At 44.7% G+C, this 21,725-nt stretch overlaps 1 protein-coding gene across 1 annotated transcript in view; it reads right to left on the bottom strand.

Annotated features, from left to right (window-relative positions):
- The window catches only part of CSMD1 (CUB and Sushi multiple domains 1), a 998,673-nt gene that overhangs the window by 315,687 nt on the left and 661,261 nt on the right, over positions 1-21,725 (bottom strand). Inside the window, exon 8 of the mRNA XM_081189289.1 lies at positions 5,397-5,484. Within this exon, the coding sequence (XP_081045415.1) occupies positions 5,397-5,484 (88 nt within the window). The remainder of the gene's footprint in view (positions 1-5,396; positions 5,485-21,725) is intronic.

Below are 21,725 nucleotides of genomic sequence, written 5' to 3'. Positions count from 1 at the left end.
TGCAACCTCTGGACTGCCTTCAAGGGAAGTGCCACACAGAGCCAATTGCAATAGTCTAATTTGTAGGCTACCAGAACCATTATAATCTAAGTACCTTTGGGCTAAGAGAAATGCTTAGCAAACATGTGTATGGAGACATTCTAAATGACTGCAGCATATTTGCAGCTTGGCATCAATACAGAGAAGTCAAGGAAGCTGCCTGTGCGCAGTATGTCCCATGTGAACAGGGCACACTGGAGATCTTGCTCACATGCAATTGCCTGTTCACTTTGAGATCCACCAGTGGCAAGTCCATGTGGGGAGGTGCCCTAACCTCCAAGTTACTGTGTTATGTACTGAGTTGAATAGGATCCAAACTGCAGCAGTCTGATTGGTCCTAGAACAATATGATCCAAATTGCAGCAGTCTGATTGGTCCTAGAACAATAGGATTCAGAATGCAGCAGTCTGATTGGTCCAAGAACAATGCAGCAGTATGATTGGTTGGCAGGAACCACCCAATCATGCTCCAGATATAAGTGAATCCACAACCTGATTGGCTTACAGTAGAATCCCAGAATTAACCAATCATGTGCAGCCCATTGTGTAAATAATGTATATAAAGCAGATACTTTGAGGGGACATTCATTCATTCCTCCTCACCACTATGAGCTGAATAAAGAGCATGAAATCACTTTGCGACTCTGAGTATATTTCACTGGCGACGAAGGTGGGATCCCGCTGAGCTGACTGCCACACACAGCACCGCAGCACCGCCACCTGCCGCACCGCCGCCTCGCACCGTGTATCCAGGCTTCAGCTCCGGGACACAAGGAACTCAGAATGGCAACCGACAGCAGCTTCTCGCCATTCAACCCAGCATCTGGAGACTGGGAAGCGTACGCCTCCCGTTTCACCTTCCTTCTAGAAGCCAAAGGGGTCACCGATGAAGAAGACGCCAAGAAGAGGGCAATATTCTTCAGCATCTGCGGAGAGGAGACATTTGAAATCGCTCGGGCTCTCCTTGCACCTGAAGACGTCGCTACTGTTCCATACAAAACAATAATGGAACAGCTGAAGGGGCACTTTTCGCCGCAGCCCTCAGTGGTGGCTCGTCGAAATGCCTTCTACGCAAAGCGGCAAGCCCCTGGGGAAACCATAACTGGGTTTGTGACCTCTCTCCGCCAAGCTGCCCGGTTCTGCAACTTCTCAGAACTGGAGAACATGCTTCGTGACCGCCTCGTCGGTGGCCTGAAGGATGAGAAGCTGCAACGACGCCTCTACGCCAAGAAGGACCTAACGTTCCAGGTCGCTCTGGAGGAGGCCCTGGCAACGGAAGCTGCTAAGAGGTCGACGCAAGAGGCACGGCCGAGCCTGCCACCCCAACCGAGGGTCCACCATGAAGACCTCACCGACGACTCAGGATCTGACAGGGAGGAGGTGCACCGAGTACAGCAGCGCACTCAAGCAGCCCACATACCACAGCTGCCTCGACGAGAAGGAGGGAACTGCGCAAGCTGCGTGGAAAGTCACGAGAGGAGGACCTGCCGTTTCCGCAACGCAGAGTGTAGGCAGTGCAGAAAATTGGGACACATCGCCCGGGTGTGTCGAGCTCGGCCCACCCAACGCCAGGCATCAGATGACCAATCCAAGAGCCCAACGCACCAAGGCAACTCTACGGAGCTCATGGACTTCCAGGTATACCAGTTGCCCCACCCCAACGTAGAGAAAATTTATGTAGAGGTCCAGATAGAGGGGGCCCCATGCCGCATGGAGCTTGACACGGGTTCAACTCTATCCATAATCTCGGCAAGGACCTTAAGGAAACTGTGTCCTACTGGGGGTCCCAAACTCAGGCCGGCCCCATTCACCCTCCGGGACTTCCAGAAACGTAAGGTCCCCACAATGGGGGTGGGGACCTTCAGGGTGCAATATCGAGGGCGGACGCGGCAACTGGACTTGCTCATGGTCAAGGGCCCCTACATTAGCTTACTGGGATTGGCATGGTTTGGACCACTGGGGCTAGCCATCACCGGAGTGAACCACACTACCTTACAAGTGGACGTGGACGCCATCTGCAAGGAATTTCCAGGGGTTTTCGATGGGAAATTGGGACAGTATACGCCCCCCCCATTGCTCTACAGCTTGACCCCGCAGTACGACCGGTCAGGCTCAAGGCCCACCGGGTCCCGTTCGCCCTGAAACCCCGTATAGACGAGGAATTGGACCGGCTCGTGGAGCAAGGAGTGCTGGAGCCGGTGCCTAATGCCCCCTGGGAAACCCCAATCGTCACACCCGTCAAGCCTAATGGTTCGGTCCGCATCTGCGCAGACTACAAATGTACCATAAACAAGGCCCTCACAGCCCATGCATACCCAGTGCCAGTGGTCAGCCATGTCCTTGCCACACTGGCTGGGTCGAAAATTTTTGGCAAGCTGGACTTGGCCCAAGCATATCAACAGCTGCCAGTAGATGAGGCCACAGCAGAGGCACAGACGATTGTGACGCACAGAGGAGCGTTCAGGGTAAAGCGGCTGCAATTCGGTGTCAGTGTGGCACCAGGCATATTCCAGAATCTAATGGACTCGCTCCTTAAAGGGATTCCTGGTGTCACCCCCTTCTTCGATGATGTGTTGATTGCCGGGCCCACACCAGAGGAGTTTGAGGACCGCCTCCGCACCATTCTGCACCGTTTCCAGACGGCGGGTCTCAAGGTGAAGCGGGAAAAAATTCTACTAGGAGTGCCTCAGGTGGACTTTCTGGGATTTATGGTGGACGCAGAAGGGGTCCACCCGACTGGGGACAAGGTACGGGCCATCTGTGATGCCCCAGCACCCAAGAGCAAGACGGAACTTCAGGCCTTCTTGGGACTATTGAACTTTTACCATTCCTTCCTTCCCCACAAGGCGGCGGTAGCAGAGCCCCTACACAGACTCCTGGACAAGCGGGCCCCTTGGGTGTGGGGCCAGCGCCAGGAGGCTGCATTCCAGGCAGTCAAGGACTTGCTTGTCTCAAACTCGGTCTTGGCACACTTCGACGAGAGGCTGCCGGTGGTGCTAGCATGCGACGCCTCGCCCTATGGCATTGGCGCTGTCCTGGGACACCAACTCCCGGATGGAAGAGAGGTACCGGTGGCATACTTTTCCCAGACACTCAACGCAACCGAGCGGAACTACTCGCAAATAGACAAGGAGGGTCTGGCAATCGTGAAGGGAGTAAAAAAATTCCATGATTTCTTGTACGGGCGGCCCTTCACCGTGGTGACTGACCACAAGCCGTTGCTTGGCTTGTTTGCCCCTGAAAAGCAGACCCCCCAAGTGCTGTCTCCTCGCGTCCTCAGGTGGTCAATTTTCCTTGCCAGCTACCAGTATGCACTGATTCACCGCCCGGGGAAGGCAATGGGCCATGCGGACGCCCTCAGCAGGCTACCACTACCGGAAACAGGCCCCGACCCAGCACCTGCACAAGAGGTTATGAGCCTGGAGCTGCTTCCCGACCGCCCCATTCAGGCACAAGAAGTTGCACACCATTCCAAGAAAGATAGGGTCATCTCCCGGGTCCTGGACTGGGTGTGGAGGGGATGGCCCAGCAGCAGCCCTGGGCCAGAATTCGCTGGCTACACAACCCGCAAACATGAACTGTCGGCCCACAAGGGGTGCCTGTTATGGGGAAGCAGGGTTGTTGTTCCCCAGCCCCTCCATGAAAGGGTCCTCACAGCCCTACACGAAACACACACAGGGGTAGTAAGAATGAAGGCCCTCGCCAGGAGTTATGTGTGGTGGCCAGGGATCGACGGAGAGATAGAGGCCTGGGTCAAACACTGCCAGGCCTGCCAAGAATCCCGCCCAGATCCCCCAAGGGCCCCAGTCCAGTCCTGGGAGTCCGCCCGAGCACCATGGTCACGCCTGCATGTGGACTTCGCTGGCCCCTTTCAGGGGAAAACATTCTTCATAGTGGTGGACTCCTACACCAAATGGCTGGAAGTCGCACTGGTACCGTCCACTTCCACGTCCGCAGCCATCCGGGTACTACGCAGGCTGTTTGCAACCCACGGGCTCCCTGACACTCTCGTCTCAGACAATGGGACTGCATTTATGTCAGGAGAATTCCAAACCTTCACAGCGCAGAACGCCATCCGCCACATCCGTTCGGCGCCATTCCACCCTGCCACCAATGGCCAAGCAGAACGCATGGTGCGGACAACCAAGGACACCCTTCGCCGCATGACGCAAGGGGATTGGGAGTACCGCCTTGCCACATTCCTCCTAGCACAGCACAGCACCCCCAGCTCAACGACTGGCCGGAGCCCCGCTGAACTACTAATGGGTCGGCGCCTGGCAATCAGATTGGACCGCCTTCACCCCGATAGAGCTCAGGATGAGGTAGTGGTGGGGGAAGGCAGGAACCCCCGGACCTTCAAGGCCCAGGACCCAGTGTACGCAAAGAATTTTGGGGCAGGCCCAGCATGGGTACCCGCCACAGTCACCAGGGTCACTGGCCCCGTGTCGTACGAGGTGCTAACGGATGGGGGGCAATGCTGGCGCCGCCACTGCGACCAGATACGGCGACGATTCCCAGGAGAAAACCAGGAGGAGGAAAGGTCAGAGGAGTCCCAAGAGAACAGAGGGGCAGTGAGGACCATGGACCAGGAGGGGCCAGCAGGAGAGGCAGAATCAGTAAATACAGAGAGGACCCGCGAGGCCGAAAGGACACCGGAACCAGAACCACGACTGAGCGAGCCGGTTGCGCCAGACCAAACAGCCCCATCACAGCCAGCATCCTTGGAACACGAGCCAGAACCTGAACCCCGGACCAGGGAACACCCCAGGCCGCAACGCACACGTAGGCCGCCGGCGTACCTCGAGGACTATGAATGCGACCTCCCGGGCAGGACTGGAACTTAGAGGGGAGGGGTGTTATGTACTGAGTTGAATAGGATCCAAACTGCAGCAGTCTGATTGGTCCTAGAACAATAGGATCCAAATTGCAGCAGTCTGATTGGTCCTAGAACAATAGGATTCAGAATGCAGCAGTCTGATTGGTCCAAGAACAATGCAGCAGTATGATTGGTTGGCAGGAACCACCCAATCATGCTCCAGATATAAGTGAATCCACAACCTGATTGGCTTACAGTAGAATCCCAGAATTAACCAATCATGTGCAGCCCATTGTGTAAATAATGTATATAAAGCAGATACTTTGAGGGGACATTCATTCATTCCTCCTCACCACTATGAGCTGAATAAAGAGCATGAAATCACTTTGCGACTCTGAGTATATTTCATACTGCATCCAAATTTTCTGTGACTAAACCACAGGAACAAGCACTTTTTATGAGGAATTCTAACTTCAAGTTGAGCACACACTTCTCACATTAAATTTTACTCTTTTTTTAAGTCAGACATATAAAACTCTTACCGGAAATCCAAGCCTGTTCTTTTCCCATTTTCAGGAACACCTGGATCAGGACATGTGTCTGATGCAACTGCGTCCCCACCTTGACTCACTGTAGCAGACAGGAAAAAAAGAATTAACAGTTAAGTTTGGGAAGATTAATATGCGACTGTCTTTGCAATATACTTTAAATATGACTTCAGGGAGGTAAAGTTGTAAAGTTAAAATGCCTGAGTGGATAAGGAGAACAAGGTTTTTAAAAAATCCATATAGGATAAAAAATGCAATAGAGTTGCTTGATTTCATAACCACTCCTACATGCAATTTTTATGGAGGCTTGTTGTTTTGGTGCTCACTCCGATATAAATTTATCCTGCACACTTTTGAAAGTTCTATTAATTCTAGTTACAGAATTTTTTCTATTAATTCTAGTCTGGTTAATAGGGAGAGGTAGCTGGTAGATTATACATTTTGTGGCTTGTCTGCTTTGCAAGAAAAAAAATACTTATTTGTTCCTTTTTAAAAAAATGCATAGGAATTACAAAGGAAACAAATCTTGCTTTAGATGTTTATCACTCACACTCCATTTTGCCACCTGCTATATAGGGAATATTAATACCTTTCATGGGGATTACAACTAGATAATATATGAGAAATACTTTATGTGGGATAAATCAGCCTCATAAAACCAACATGTAGTCACCATGTCCCCAGTGGTGATGTGAGTTGGATCATAGACAGAGAAACAAAAACCCACTCGTTTTGAGAATAACTGGCAAGTAATAATGGGAACCTGACTTTTGGCATCTGCTTCATCAGTCCGAAAACTTCATGTGCTGCCAAATATATATATAAGTACTTAGAACAGGGATGACTTTACTGCTTCATCAGTGCTGTGATTCCATTCTGGCACTGCATTTCAACAGACATGGTTTTGCTGATAAATTCACCAGTGCAAATAATTGTGATCTCTGGCTAGCCATCCCTGTGCTGACAGCTGCCTTGGTTTCCATCAGATCAATATATATCGGATTATATTCAATTGTATCTCTCCATTTACATAAGGCTCTTTAATCCAGCAAAGGCTTCCATTGAGGGGGAAAAGGGAAATGATTCCCCTATGTCCCCCAAATCTGCTCCAGAGAATTAGAGGAGCCTTTGGAATAGCATGGCATGTGCCCTGGTGAGATGCGGAAGGGAGTGGAGGATTTGTGAAAATTAACTTTCCTCCCCTTCCAAGCCTCTGTTGGATCAAAGATAATTCCATCAGTGGAGGGGCAAAACTAGTCACTCAATTTTCATCCTGCCTGTTCATGCCAAGATACTTAAACAAGATTACAGTTGTTGTTGCTGTTTTTAGAAAATTCAATTAATTAAAGCAGAGAAGAATGAGACGAAATATAGGTAGTAACAACACAATAAAAAAATATTTTAAAACACTCGGGAACTATCCAACTCACTTTAGATGACCTCATATCTTCCAAAACATGGAATGAGAAAGAGTCCAATGGACATGGGGGGTATTCAGAAATTTTTGTAAGAATTTGAGCCAATCTTGGAACCTCTCAGTCTACACATTTTTTGAGACCATAGATACATGGCACTGGATATTTTGAATTGTGTTCATATCATACTTAAAAAAACAAAACCCACACAATTCAAAATTGAAAAATTGTACATATAATACTCAAAAGGACAAACACAATTCTCCATCAAATTATTACTATTCTTGCTTAAAACAAATGGGATTTAAATGTGCCCAACACTATTTTGACACTGCCCTGCAAATAAGATCAACAAATCATGGTGAATCTGAAAACCTCATTGATCTCCATGAAGACCCTTGGTGATCAGGCAGGGATTTAAGAACCCACATGTACCAACTTAGAATGATTTCATTGTGCAAAATTGAGAATTGATGGGAGAGTAGGTGTAAAATACGTTTTTTGTTTCAAAGCCGTGATAGGTTTAAAAATGTGATAAGGCAATATGACTAGGTATGTTTGTTTTTGTCAAGTTGGCAGAGGTGATGGGGAAGCATGACGACAAACAGGTTATGTACAATCAAGAGATAAAATAAATTAATTATGTCTGTTCCAAAGGCATCACAATTCACAGGCAACAGATGAAAGGCTTGGCGTATCTCTCTCTCTCTCTCTCTCTCTCTCTCTCTCTCTCTCACACACACACACACACACACATATATATATGCACACACAGAGACACATTCATGCACACTTGTGAAAAGAGGAAGATGACAGAAGTTGAAAATGTGTTGCTTTAAGACTTTAATATCTCAATTTTGTTAGTCACTGTAATATAATCTACGTACCTGCAAATAGAAAGCTCATGTTCTAAGTGCCAAATTGCTGGCCGCAAGTATTACTTCCCCCATAAAACTGAAAATTGCATTCATTACAGTACATTTCAGCATACAAATCTCCACAAATCTTTGCCTTGGCTAGGCTATTAATTCAAAAAGGCACAGAATATAAACTGTTCCTATCTTTCCCAGCTAGTGAATCAGAAATCGTGTGTGTGTGTGTGTGTGTGTTTCCCCCCTCTGTATTTATACAAAATACTTTTCTTCCCTTTAGCAGTACAGTGGTGCCCCGCAAGATGAATGCCTCGCAAGACGAAAAACTTGCTAGACGAAAGGGTTTTGCGGTTTTTGAGCTGCTTCGCAAGACAAATTTCCCTATGGGCTTGCTTTGTAAGACGAAAACGTCTTGTGTTTTTTGCAAGTTTGTTTCCTTTTTCTTAACACCGTTAATACAGTTGCGACTTCGAGGAGCAACTCATAGAAGTGTGGTAGCCTTTTTTGAGGTTTTTGGCGATTTTTGAAGCTTTTCCAAAACTTTTCCGACACCATGCTTCGCAAGACGAAAAATTCGCTAGACGAAAAAACTTGCGGAACGAATTAATTTCGTCTTGCGAGGCACCACTGTATCTGTCTTCAAGTGGCAGAAATTATGACAACATGAGAATTGAGAAACCACCAAAAATAATATTTTCACATGGATTAAAAATCAACATTTAACTTAAACTGACGTGCAGCGTAAATTAATAATGCAGAGTTTTAAAGAATAAAAGCTTTACTGAATTAAAATCAACTTCTTCATAAACAACATGGTTCCAAACAGTTTGACTTAGATTACATACTGACTCTGCTCACAGCTGAGGCAGACTGACTCTGACTAACATCTTACAGAGAGCACAAAGTGAAACTGGCTGCTAAGTCACATGTCAGAGTGACTCAACAGTTAGCAGTTTAGTAGAATAACTTTAGTAGGCCCAAATGATTGTGCAGTCCCAGCACTTCCCAGCCTGCTTTGCTGCTTCTGCTCTCATGTGTCTTTGTCACATGACATAAACATACTGTACAGATAAAGTCGGACGCGAAACTACTTTTCTCAAGGCAAGTTCCAAAGGTGTTTGGTTTTTTGTTACCCAGCTTTTTTTTTTTTAAGAAGAAGAAGAGTTTGGACTTGATATCCCGCCTTTCACTCCTCTTAAGGAGTCTCAAAGTGGCTAACAATCTCCTTTCCCTTCCTCCCCCACAACAAACACTCTGTGAGGTGAGTGAGGCTGAGAGACTTCAGAGAAGTGTGACTAGCCCAAGGTCACCCAGCAGCTGCATGTGGAGGAGCAGGGAAGCAAACCCGGTTCACCAGATTACGAGTCCACCGCTCTTAACCACTAAACCACAATGGCTCTTTTGAATATTTTTAGAATATTCACAGGCTTCACCCAATTGTCAGCATAGGGTGGAGCTGCTTTTACATCACAGAGACACATTAAATGTAAAGCACCAAACACAAGCGATCCAAGTGTAGTTGCTTTGCCTGACAGACTAACTATTGCTTTCCTGTTCCTCAGCTCCAGCCGTTCCCACTCATCAGCTGTAAGTGGAAGCTGACATAGGGCTACACAAAAAGTATTCCCATGCAGCAATGGTTTTAGCAGGAGCAGCTCTCAAACAGAGTTTTTGTCACTTCGGGGTAAAAATATAATGATATAAAAATGAATATATACAAATGAGTTGCAGTAAAAGGTACACACTTTAATACTCTAATTTACCAGGAACATTTAGGGAAGTAGTCTTAGCCCACTGACCACATACCACCCTCTGACCCCCAGAGATGAAAGCCTTTTCTTCACTGCCAGCAGTTGGGTCCTCTCCCATTTGGCAGCTTTGGGTGGTTGGGATAGCCATCAAGCCTGAAATTTTGAACTGCCCAATCATGGGCAGGCAGGGGGTAGAGCCTGGGTGATGGGCAGGAGTCAGAAAGTCTTCACTCTGGTCCACTGCCTAGGAATAAAAGCCAACTGCACCTGGGTCACTCAGTGAAGTTGACCAAAGAGCAACCCTCCGTCCCTCCTTCACTTCATGCTGCTGTTGTATAACTTGCGTCTTAACCTTCATTGGCTTCCTTTCGCATCATGTATATTGACCTTGCTATGGTTTGACAATGGTTGCTGTATTCAGAGCCGGGAGGGAATTTGCCTGCAGACAAATTGGGCCCATTTGGAGATTTTGCCTTCCTCGTAGCAAGTGTCACAACTTTTGGTGAAAAGGGCATTGGGTGGAATCCTAGTCCAGGCAACCCTAAACTTGGCCCTCCAGCTGTTTTGGGACTACAATTCCCATCACCCCTGACCACTGGTCCTGTTAGCTAGGGATGATGGGAGTTGTAGTCCCAAAACAGCTGGAGGGCCAGGTTTGGGGATGCCTGTCCTAGTCCATTAAAGGGTTTGGGGTAAAGTGGTGCATCATCCCACCTTTTAGCAGGTGCAATCACAGCGTACCCGGTTAGAGGGGTCTAAGTGGAAGTCTCTGTCCAGAAGCCAGGTCTGGGGCAGATGGGCCATAGAGCTTCCAGCAGCCACTGGGATTGGGCCACATCAGTGGACCTGTGCCTTGACGTGGTCCATACCCCAGGCATGACCCTGCTTAAGCCTAAGCCAAAGTCTACCTACATCTGTAAGCAATGAAGAAGAAGAAGAGTTTGGATTTGATATCCCGCCTTTCACTCCCCTTCAGGAGTCTCAAAGCGGCTAACATTCTCCTTTCCCTTCCTCCCCTACAACAAACACTCTGTGAGGAGAGTGGGGCTGAGAGACTTCAAAGAAGTGTGACTGGCCCAAGGTCACCCAGCAGCTGCATGTGGAGGAACGGAGATGCGAACCCGGTTCCCCAGATTACGAAACTACCTCTCAACCACTACACCACACTGGCTCTCAACTTCACAATGAAGTTGTGGCCAATATTTAATCCCAGATCATTGTCTCGTCAAGTTTATTCCATCACACTATCACAATTGTCTTCACCCACTAGGGTGGAGGGAGGGTGCTGTGATTGGGTGCACAGCATTTCAGCCTCGCGTCATACACAGGCAACAACCATACCTATTTTTAAAAATCTATAGAATAAAACTATACATTTTTCATCTCCGGTTTTAAATCTCTCTTGTTCAGAGTGTTCCTGAGACATACAGTCACATCCTGAAACTCCTTTTTGAAATGCTGTATTCCCTACAGCTGCATGACATCCCATAACAAACTAAATCCAGCTCTGCATAAAATGAACTGTATCATTGAATATCATGAAAACAAGGTGGAGAAGTAACAAAGAAAAGTATATCAAGACTGTGGCTGATATGTAGTGCTTTAATGATGTGGGTGAACTCTTGTGATGAATAAAATTAGGTTTGCCATCTCCATTTTTTCTGCCAGAGTTCCTGTGCCTCAACCAACTGTATGGAAAAAAGGAAATTCAGCAGCGAAGTTTTTCACTCCCTGTGTCTATATGTTGGGCAAACTATTGCTTATTAAATTTCTCTTTTCATGCAGCTATTAAAAGTCTAGGAAAAAGTTAGCAACTGATTAGGATTATTCTATACTGTTTCCTACTGAAAAGAAAGTCCCCAATTTACAATGTTAGAAAGGTGTGTATTAGATTATAGGACATGTATAATGATATGGATACTATAGAAACAGTTAAGATCAAAATTGCTGTCTATGCTTAGAGTTAGAACTGCTTGCCCAACCTTGCCCTCAGCAACTAAGCAACTATGTTCTTTAACATGAGATTAACAGCTCTCCAGACGAGAGGAGGAAAATTTATTGGAATGTAATGGTAAGGAGTTAGCACAAACGAGAAAGAAGTAGTAGTCCCAGCAAAGGAAGAATGGATACAAAAACATATGGAATATGCAGAAATAACGAAATTTACCAGAAGAATAAGAAATCAAGATAACAAACCTTTTATAAAAGAATGGACATGGTTTATTGAATATTTACAGATAAACTGTAAACACTGGCAGGATGATTGTAATAACCTGCAGTTTCATATATATTTAAAGATGAATAAATGAGCGGGTGGTGCTAAGGGACACGGGTGGCGCTGTGGGTAAAACCACAGTGCCTAGGACTTGCCGATCGTATGGTCGGCGGTTCGAATCCCTGCGGCGGGGTGAGCTCCCGTCTTTCGGTCCCAGCTCCTGCCCACCTAGCAGTTTGAAAGCACCCTTAAAGTGCAAGTAGATAAATAGGTACCGCTTTATAGCGGGAAGGTAAACGGCGTTCCGTGTGCTGCGCTGGTGCAGGCTCACCAGAGCAGCGATGTCACGCTGGCCACGTGACCCGGAAGTGTCTGCGGACGGTGCCGGCTCCCGGCCTCTAGAGTGAGATGAGCGCGCAACCCTAGAGTCTGTCAAGACTGGCCCGTATGGGCAGGGGTACCTTTACCTTTACCTTTACCTAAATGAGCAAATTAAATTAATTAGGATATACAGAAGATATTTAAAATAAATTTAACGAACTGCAGAAAGAGGGGGAAGTCAAGTTTTGAAATGTCAAAATGATTGTAAAATCAGTGAAATGTATAAACCTGAAAAGTATGTAGGCATGTATGTATGTATGTATAAATACATAAATAGGAAAATTCCTTCCAGTAGCACCTTAAAGACCAACTAAGTTAGTTCTTGGTATGAGCTTTCGTGTGCATGCACACTTCTTCAGATATGTATCTGAAGAAGTGTGCATGCACACGAAAGCTCATACCAAGAACTAACTTAGTTGGTCTTTAAGGTGCTACTGGAAGGAATTTTTTTATTTTGACTATGGCAGACCAACACGGCTACCTATCTGTACATAAATAGGAGTTAGCACAAACAAGGAGGATTGCCAAGGACAAGTTTGGGAGAGAAAGGTAACAGAGTATGTAAGCCAAAATCTGCTGAAAAGGAATGATTGAGGATAACACCTTAATACCATAATGGGAGTTTCTAAGTAGAAACTGAATTTACCTGATAGAAGAGTATAGAGGAAGAACCTAAAGGCATGTACCATGGTCAGACCATGCTTGTGGCAATAGCCTCATGGCTGAACATCCAACATGGTCTTAATGATTAATAAATCTTCGTTGAGCCTACCTTGTGTACCTGACTCCTCTTTCCTCAGAGGCTTTTGGAAGTCTACTTCAAGAAAGGAACCTTAGGAATTTTCCTAACAGCAGCCAATGTCAAAAATGCAGCAAAACCAAACCAACAAACCACTCTAGATCCCCACTCCCCACAACTGGACAGAGAGCCTGGAGAAAGAGATGGCAACTCCCCCCTCCCCAACCCTCCAGTCTTCCATGATGCTGTACAGAACACACTGGTGGGCATAGCTGGGTGTGGCTAACTCTACCACATGTTCACCTAACCCAGCTCTCAGTGATACAGACCAGATCAGCCTCCTCCTTCATAATCGGAAGTCAGAGCCAACCTGGCATTCAGCAACAGCAGCTGCAGCCCCGACAACTGACTGATAGGACAACTGGAACTCGGAGGAGGGACACATGACAGTCACTAACTGCCTGTGCCGTGTGTCCCTTACCTAGCCTGCCCCACCCCCACACATCCCCTAGCCCAGAACCACTGCAATTGGGGTCAACCCTGCTCCCCCCAGCTCCTCTCTTCCCAGGCACAAGCTACATCACTTTTAAAACAACAAAAACCCCAAATTTAAAAACACATAAGTTAAAAGCCGTTCAAAAACAATTTAAAACATTTTAAAGAGGGCAATTAAAACAGCAACAGAAGGCCCCCACCAACAAAAGCCCCTAAACCATACCCCAACCCAAGAATCTGTTCGGCCATCCTTTGTACTTTGAACAGCCACATGTTCAGCTTTTGGTTGCAAGAGTGAGTCAAGGCCCTGCCTTCCCAGGCTAGGTGGAAAAGGCTTGCAAGGCGGGGAACAGGCCCACCAGAATGCACAGCAAGGCTGCCTCACATGAATGCTCCCTTGTTTCCTACAGAGCTTCATTTCACCCATGAACGCTTGCAGCTCTTGTTTGAGGACACTACTGAATGTGAATCATTGAGGTGAAAAGCTGCTGTGATTGTATGGACACATGAAACAATATTGGTAAGGTGAAATCTTGCAAGCTAAGACTTTTGCCATCTCAGTTCCTTTCTCCCATCCAAAATTCCCACCCATCAATCAGTGCCATCTCACTATTCGCAGATATATAGCCTATCTGCTCTATATGTCCATGGTGCTCCCTGTAAAATGTGAGAACTATGTTTATCTTTGCTCAACCATGCACACTTACATGCCTGCATGTAATTGATAAAATCTTTATCTATTGATAAAATCCTTAAGCAATCTCAATAAAACTTAGGATCCATGCACAACATTGATTTGGTTTACATTTACACCTACAATAAAACAATCAAAGCTGAAATTCTAAACACATTTACTAGTGACTAACCTCATGGATTATCGTGAAGTATAGCTGATTGTATTGATAAATTGTGAACATGAAAGAAAAGAACTTTGCACAGCTGAGCACAAATCGAGGAAGACAAGTGCTGAAAAAACTAAGTTGTCATATTACACCAGGACACAAGACCAGTTTGTGAAATTTGCATCTAGAAGCCACATGCAGTCTAATGAATGACAAATTAAGAACATGGCATCAACCTGAATAGGTCATTATTTTGAATTAAAGAGTGGGAGCAGCAGGAATGAAACTGCTTTTCAGTTCTGTCAGATATATTCTCTCCGTTTTCTATTCCTTGCAGTCAATAGGATCTTAATAACAGAATAATAATAATAATAATAATAATAATAATAATAATAATAATTTTTTTATACCCTGCCCATCTGGCTGGGCTTCCCCAGCCACTCTGGGCGGCTTCCAAAAGAATATTAAAATACTATAATACATCAAACATTAAAAGCTTCACAAAACAGGGCTGTCTTCAGATGTCTTCTGAAAGCCTGGTAGTTGTTGTTCTCTTTGACATCTGGTGGGAGGGCGTTCCACAGGGAAGGCGCCACTACCGAGAAGGCCCTCTGCCTGGTTCCCTGTAACTTGGCTTCTTGCAGTGAGGGAACCACCAGAAGGCCCTCGGCGCTGGACTTCAGTGTCCGGGTGGAAAGATGGGGGTGGAGACGCTCCTTCAGATATACTGGACCAAGGCCATTTAGGGCTTTAAAGGTCAGCACCAACACTTTGAATTGTGCTCAGAAACATACTGGGAGCCAATGTAGGTCTTTCAAGACCGGTGTTATGTGGTCTCTGCGGCCGCTCCCAGTCACCAGTCTAGCTGCCGCGTTCTGGATTAGTTGTAGTTTCCGGGTCACCTTCAAAGGTAGCCCCACGTAGAGCGCATTGCAGTAATCCAAACGGGAGATAACCAGAGCATGCACCACTCTGGCGAGGCAGTCCACAGGCAGATAGGGTCTCAGCCTGCGTACCAGATGGAGCTGATAAACAGCTGCCCTGGACACAGATTTGACCTGTGCCTCCATGGACAGCTGTGAGTCCAAAATGACTCCCAGGCTGCGCACCTGGTCCTTCAGGGGCACAGTTACCCCATTCTCCTCAAGTCACATTTGCACTAGACGTTTGCCCAAAAGTAATTGTCATCTTCAAAGCACTTATTTCAATGTAATATAAACTATTATTTTTGGAAGTCAATAACTTGCATATAAATGTTCCTTTTAGTATGCACAGATAATCTTACCCAGAGTCTGTTGCTTGCCATTTTAATTACAGTGGTACCTCGGGTAACAGACGCTTCGGGTTACAAACTCCGCTAACCAGGAAGTGGTTGCTCCAGGTTAAGAGCTTTGCCCCAAGATAAGAACAGAAATCGCATGCCAGTGGCGCAATGGCAGCAGGAGGCCCCATTAGCAAAAGCACACTTCATGTTAAGAACCGTTTCAGGTTAAGAACGGACCTCATGAATGAATTAAATTCTTAACCCGAGGTACCACTGTTTATGACATTGAAGATATGTTGTTGCTGTTGTTTTATCACTGCTCTACGATTTTCCAGAGAAGAAACTGGAAGAAAGCCTTAGACTGTATTCCCAATGCCATGTTCATTCCTATGGAAGCCGTGAGATTCTGCAATTGCTACAATATGGGATCTTCTCTCTGACCCTTCAAAGCTTTAATTACAATTCCCAAAAAACAAAAGTCTGGCCTGGCTGTTTTTGAGTGTGCAGAAATTATCCCTTTAACTCTACAGAGTTTTCACCATTCAGTTGTTTATGGGACTCAATAGAATGCCTTGGATATCCATGATGTTTCCAAACATGGACATTTCTGCATAAACATGTGATTTCCTCCTGAAAAAGCTTCCTTCCCTTGACCTCTTTGCTTATACAATGGGATTCAAATCTAGCTGCTACTCCAGGAAAGTTCAGCACTAATAATTGTGCATTATCTTCTTCCCATGCAAAGGCTGCGAAGAGCAATGAAACCAAGAAGCAGTCCCCACCTCACCCTGCCCCCTGCACACACCTGCCTCTGCAGCAATTTGGAGGAAACCCAATTGGGGAAAACCCTTCCCTGTACAAGTGAAAAGCTTGCATAGGCTTGAACCTCCTTATCTAGTTCAACTCTATAGCAAAATGACTTCTCTAGATTTCCTGACATGGAGGAAAAGCTTGCCACATTCACTCCTGCCCTTTTGGCTGGCTCCCATAAGAGGTTTTGCATACAACTGCACCCAGTTAAGTCATAGTCAACTGCACACACACTGAGAAAGATTTGCAACAGTTTACACAGAAATGTCATCACTGAATCAAATGTGGAAGGTTCAGGATATTTATCAACACCAACAGGGTCAGTGAGCGCAGCTGCCTCCCCCCACGCCCTGTCCCAAACAATGTCCCTAGGAAAGACACAGCACATTTTTCTATTTGAAAGGAGGAGAAGACCACCTCATTTCAAATGGCCAGCCACTGGTGTGTGTGCGCGCACACACACACACACTAATGGAATTTGCCCCGAGTCCAAAATTTTGGGGCCGGTTTTGAACTTCCACCCTCTCTGAAGGTGCAAAGAATTCATATTCTTCAGATCAGCACCAATTCAAATATTCTTACTCCCAGGGTTTACAATGTGCTGAAAGCAGTTATTGGGTCTTAAAGGGCACTTTCTACTACGATGCTGTATTTCGCTTGACTGGAGGGAGTAAAGTACCTCTTACATGCTCCAGTTCTGCATGACACTAGAAAGGATATTTCCAAGGGATAAACCCTCCATAAAATCCACGCTGTTTGATTAGATATTTCACAGCTTTCAAACTGATCAGATTTAATTCTCGCTTTCGAAGAATATACTTTCCAAAACCAGTTGCAGACTTAAGTCAGGCCTTCACAAGGATTCCACGGAGAAAGGAAAGTGAAAAGGAGTCTCAACTGATGTCTCTATCAAGGACAAAATAAGCAACTGTTCCCAGTTGTATGAGTTGTAGGTAATGCAAGATTAAAAAAATGTATTTTTAGGGGTTTTTTATTATGATTTTTAAAAAAATATTTAATTTCTATAATGCTTAATATATTTAAATATCTTAAATGGTGCACTTAAAATGTTACAAAAATACACAGTTAAACACACAAAAATTACATTAATACAAAGCTACTAAAATATATAAACCAACCTCAATTTGTTTCCCCCCTCTCTCTCCGGGTTCTCACCTCAGGGTCCAAACAAACTCTCAGCTCACCACAAAAAATCGCACAACAAGAAGAGATCCTGGAAACAGCAGACATCACCCTAGTCTCTCACTCTAGACTTGCTTTTTATTGGCAAGTCCAAGGTAGGTGGTACTTCCTCAGGGTTCCCTCAGCTTTGTCTCATTCAGCTGCATTCTCTGCACCCAGTTCCAAGTTGTCACTATCCCTTATGTATCTTAAGGTATACATCAAATACAGGCTATTTGATGAATATTAAGCTGCATAACAGTTAGCTGTTATATGCATTAGACATTCCACTTACATTACCCCTAATGCATTAGAAAACTTGCTGGATCCTTACTTATCAGAAGCACAGTCAGGGACAACCACAAGCAAGGTAGATATTTTATTTCTAAATTACAATGAAAAAGGAAAAGGGGATGAGGGTTTGGTAATGCTGTCCCATCTTGCTGATATATAATGTTGCAGCTCCCCACCCCCATTGGTTTTTCATTAATGCCCATACAGTGGTACCTCGGGTTACGAACTGAATTCGTTCTGGAGGTCCGTTCTTAACCTGAAACTGTTCTTAACCTGAAGCACCACTTTAGCTAATGGGGCCTCCCACTGTCGCTGCGCCGCCACTGCATGATTTCTGTTCTCATCCTAAAGCAAAGTTCTTAACCTGAGCTACTATTTCTGGGTTAGCAGAGTCTGTAACCTGAAGCGTCTGTAACCTGAAGTGTCTGTAACCCGTGGTACCACTGTATTACTTTCATTTATTTATTTATGGGCATGCACTGTATACACTGTTGGCTTTTGCAGTATAGTAACGCTGCAGAGAGCTTGCTGGGGAGATCATGCATTAAAAAGAAAGGACTCAAAAAGTACTTAAAGGTTTTAATAAGAAAAACAAAAACTCCATTTACACTAAATACATCAACAAACCAACATGACCCAACCACCAACCCATCCCCCAGGGTAATGGGAGAGCTAGGTGCTGCTCCTTATATACTCTACCCAAATGCTGACACGCCTTAATCAAATACAACTCAGCAGCACCTGCTATGTTTCACAGCTGTAAAGCTGGGTCTCGTTATCTTGCTCTGGCCCTTGCTCCGGCCCCTTAAAGACATACACATGGAGTGGAACAATGATGAACCTTTACATTTAAAGAAACCATTCAACATTTCCCCTGCGGTTCATCGTTGTGAAACAAAAACATAAAGCATACTTTGTACATGTTTTTCATGTGTAACCTTTGGAAGTGCTTTAGTAAAAATGTCCGCAATTTGATTGTCACCTGGAACATATTTAAATACAACCATTTCATCAGCAATTAGTTTCTTTACAAATTCTAAACGTAATCTTAAGACTCTAGTGCGCTGCGTATTGGTCTCTGAACACAGGATAGCAAGTCCACTCTGGGAATCAAGGTAAACTTTTACTGGTAGTGTTACTTGTATTTGTAGGTCTGCAAATACTTGCAGATACCATTCTATATCACGAGTGGCCTGAACGCATGCACATAATTCACTCTCTGTTGTGGAGAGACAAATAATGGTTTGTGTCCGGGACTTCCATTCAAATGGACAACCGTTGTAACAAAACACCATGCCAGACACACCCCTGCAATTATCTTGTTCTACTGCATGAGATGCATCGCAGAAAATTTCAAAACCTTTGCCAATACTTGATGTAAACTGCAACCTATAATGTTTGGTATGTTTAAGGTACATTACCACTCTCTTAAGAGCAGAGAAACATTGCGTAGTGGGCTTTTCCACAAAGTTTGCCAGAAAGTGAAAAGCATAAGTTATATCTGGTCTTGAGATTCTTTGAATGAAATTTAGCTTGCCTATAGCAGAACGATACAAAGTTTTGTTAGGAAATGGCTTATCTTCACCTGTAAAGGTGAAACCACATGCCATAGGTGTTTCCTTCCCATTTGCATTTTCTAAACGTAGCATTTCAACAAGATCATCAATTTTTGCAGTTTGATGAACCAGAAAAGATCCATTTTTGCCTTTCTCAATTTGCATGGATAAGTAATTTTTAGCTATGCCTAATTCCACCACATCAAATTTCTTCTGTAACTGTGAAACTACCTGTTCATATTCCTGTTTAGTTTTTGTAGAAATTAACACGTCATCTACATACACACATATTTTTGTTACAGAGTTTGCCCTTTCCTTTATAAACACACAATTGTCTGCCTTTCCTTGTGAAAAACCAATATCTAGCAATTCTTTTGCTAAAGTTTGGTGCCAATTCCTTCCACTTTGGTGCAGACCATAAAGGGATTTATTTAATTTGCATACCAAACCTTCAGCAGCGTCTATGCCTTCAGGGACACGCATAAAAATTTGTTCTTTTAAATCTGCAAACAAATATGCAGTTTTTATATCTAGGTGATAAACAGAGTGTCCACGTTGTGATGCATCTTTTAACAAAAGCTTAACTGTTTCATATTTTACACTTGGTGAATAGCACAAATCATAATCTTCGCCTGGAATTTGTTGAAAACCCTTAGCAACTAGTCTTGCCTTGTACCTTACAACTTCATTTTTGTCATTCATTTTAACTCTATAAACCCATTTTGAATCAATAAGTCTCATATCTGGGGTTTGTGGTACGAGAGACCAAGTGTTATGCTCTTTTAAAGAAGCTATCTCAGAGTTCATAGCTTTATACCAATTTACAGCTTGGTGCTTAGGTAAATTCTGAACATCATTGTAGCTTTTTGGCTCAAAAACCACCTTATTGGCATACACAGTATTAAAATGTTCATCTGCGAAACGTTGTGGCTTCTGCCTCTTCCTATCTGAACGTCTCAGTCCGGAAGGAGAGTCAGACTCCTCAGACTTAATGGGACTAAGTGAACTATTAGTTTCAGGTTGTAAATCATCATTGTCAGACTGAAGAGGTGCCTGTAGGCTAAGCTCACGGTCAGAAAACTCAAGAGAATCTAACCTCCCCTCAGGTGCCTGTGCCTTTAAATCCTCAAACAAATTATCAGATCCAACAGGCTTTTTGTCTTTTTCCATTAATTCAGAAGCACCATTTCCTCCTGCTGCTGCTTCTTCTACCTCTTCTTCCTCAGTATCATTTATACCATTAGTATCTTGGAAAACAGCAACTCCATTCCAATTTACAGTTTGTATCATGCTTCTGGTAATATGAAATTTGCCAGTTGCTGGTATGTAAATTCTGTACGCCCCCTGCTGGTAGCCCATTAATTTTCCCTGAACACTACGTTCACCCAATTTCTGCTTAGCGGGATAATGCATAATTACATCTGAACCCCAAATGCGTAGGTATTTCAGATTAGGGCGTTTTTTAAACAGCTTCTCATAGGGGGTGACATCTAAACCAGAATGATAACTGCGATTTCTAACATAACAAAAGGCATTGAGTGCTTCAGCCCAAAACGCTTTGGGCAGATTAGCATCGTGCAGATAAGTTTTAACCCCTGCCTGCAGGTCACGCTGCACAACTTCAACAAGCCCATTTTGCCAGGGACTTCGGGGGCAAGATAACTCATGAGTAGTCCCCTGCGCTTCCAGGAATTTCTCAAAATCCTCAGAAACAAATTCCCCACCCCGGTCAGAAAACAGGTTCTTAATTGGTTTGTTAAAGTGTGTTTTTACCCAGTTGCAAAAAACCTTGTACTTCTCAAATGCTTGGGACTTCTCAGCTATTGCATAAGTCCAACAATATCTACTATACTGGTCTATCAGGGTAAGCCAGTACTTTGAACCTCCTAATGATGGTGGGAGTGGCCCAACTAAATCACAATGTACACGCTCAAATGGCTCAGTTACTTTCCTATCTGAGCACCTACCCTTGCGTGCAACCTTAATCTTATTCTTGCAACAAGATAGACACTGCATAAAGAATTTACATGGTTTTAAGTTGAGGCCATTGACAATATTCTGTGTCTTAATTACATCAGCAAAATTCAGGTGTCCCAGAATTCTGTGCGCCATGTGGACACACCCAGAATGTGGTCTTACATTCCTCAACCCCTGGCTTGACTGTGCTACTCTGCAATTTATAGGCGATTGGGAGTAGGTTCGAAAATACAGTCTATATAAACCATCAGATTCCCGGGCATACAATAGACGTTTGTTCCCCTCGAAAAACTCACACATTGACTTTAAGAAACGCACAGTTATGCCTTGACGAGCAAAGCACCTTACTGATAATAAATTGTCCATTGAGGGGCAGTAAATGCAGTTCGCTATTGTAATGTTTAAAGAGTCAAGTTTAACGGTACCCCTGCCAAGCGACTGCAGGACTTGTGAATTGGCTAAATGTACATTACCAATTTCCTCTTCGAAAGAAATAAACAAGCTTCGATCGTTGCAGATATGCTGAGATG

This window comes from Podarcis bocagei (assembly GCF_964188305.1).
Source record: "Podarcis bocagei genome assembly, chromosome: 3".
Classification (NCBI taxonomy): Eukaryota; Metazoa; Chordata; class Lepidosauria; order Squamata; family Lacertidae; genus Podarcis; species Podarcis bocagei.
This window is presented reverse-complemented; position numbering and strand designations above follow the sequence as displayed.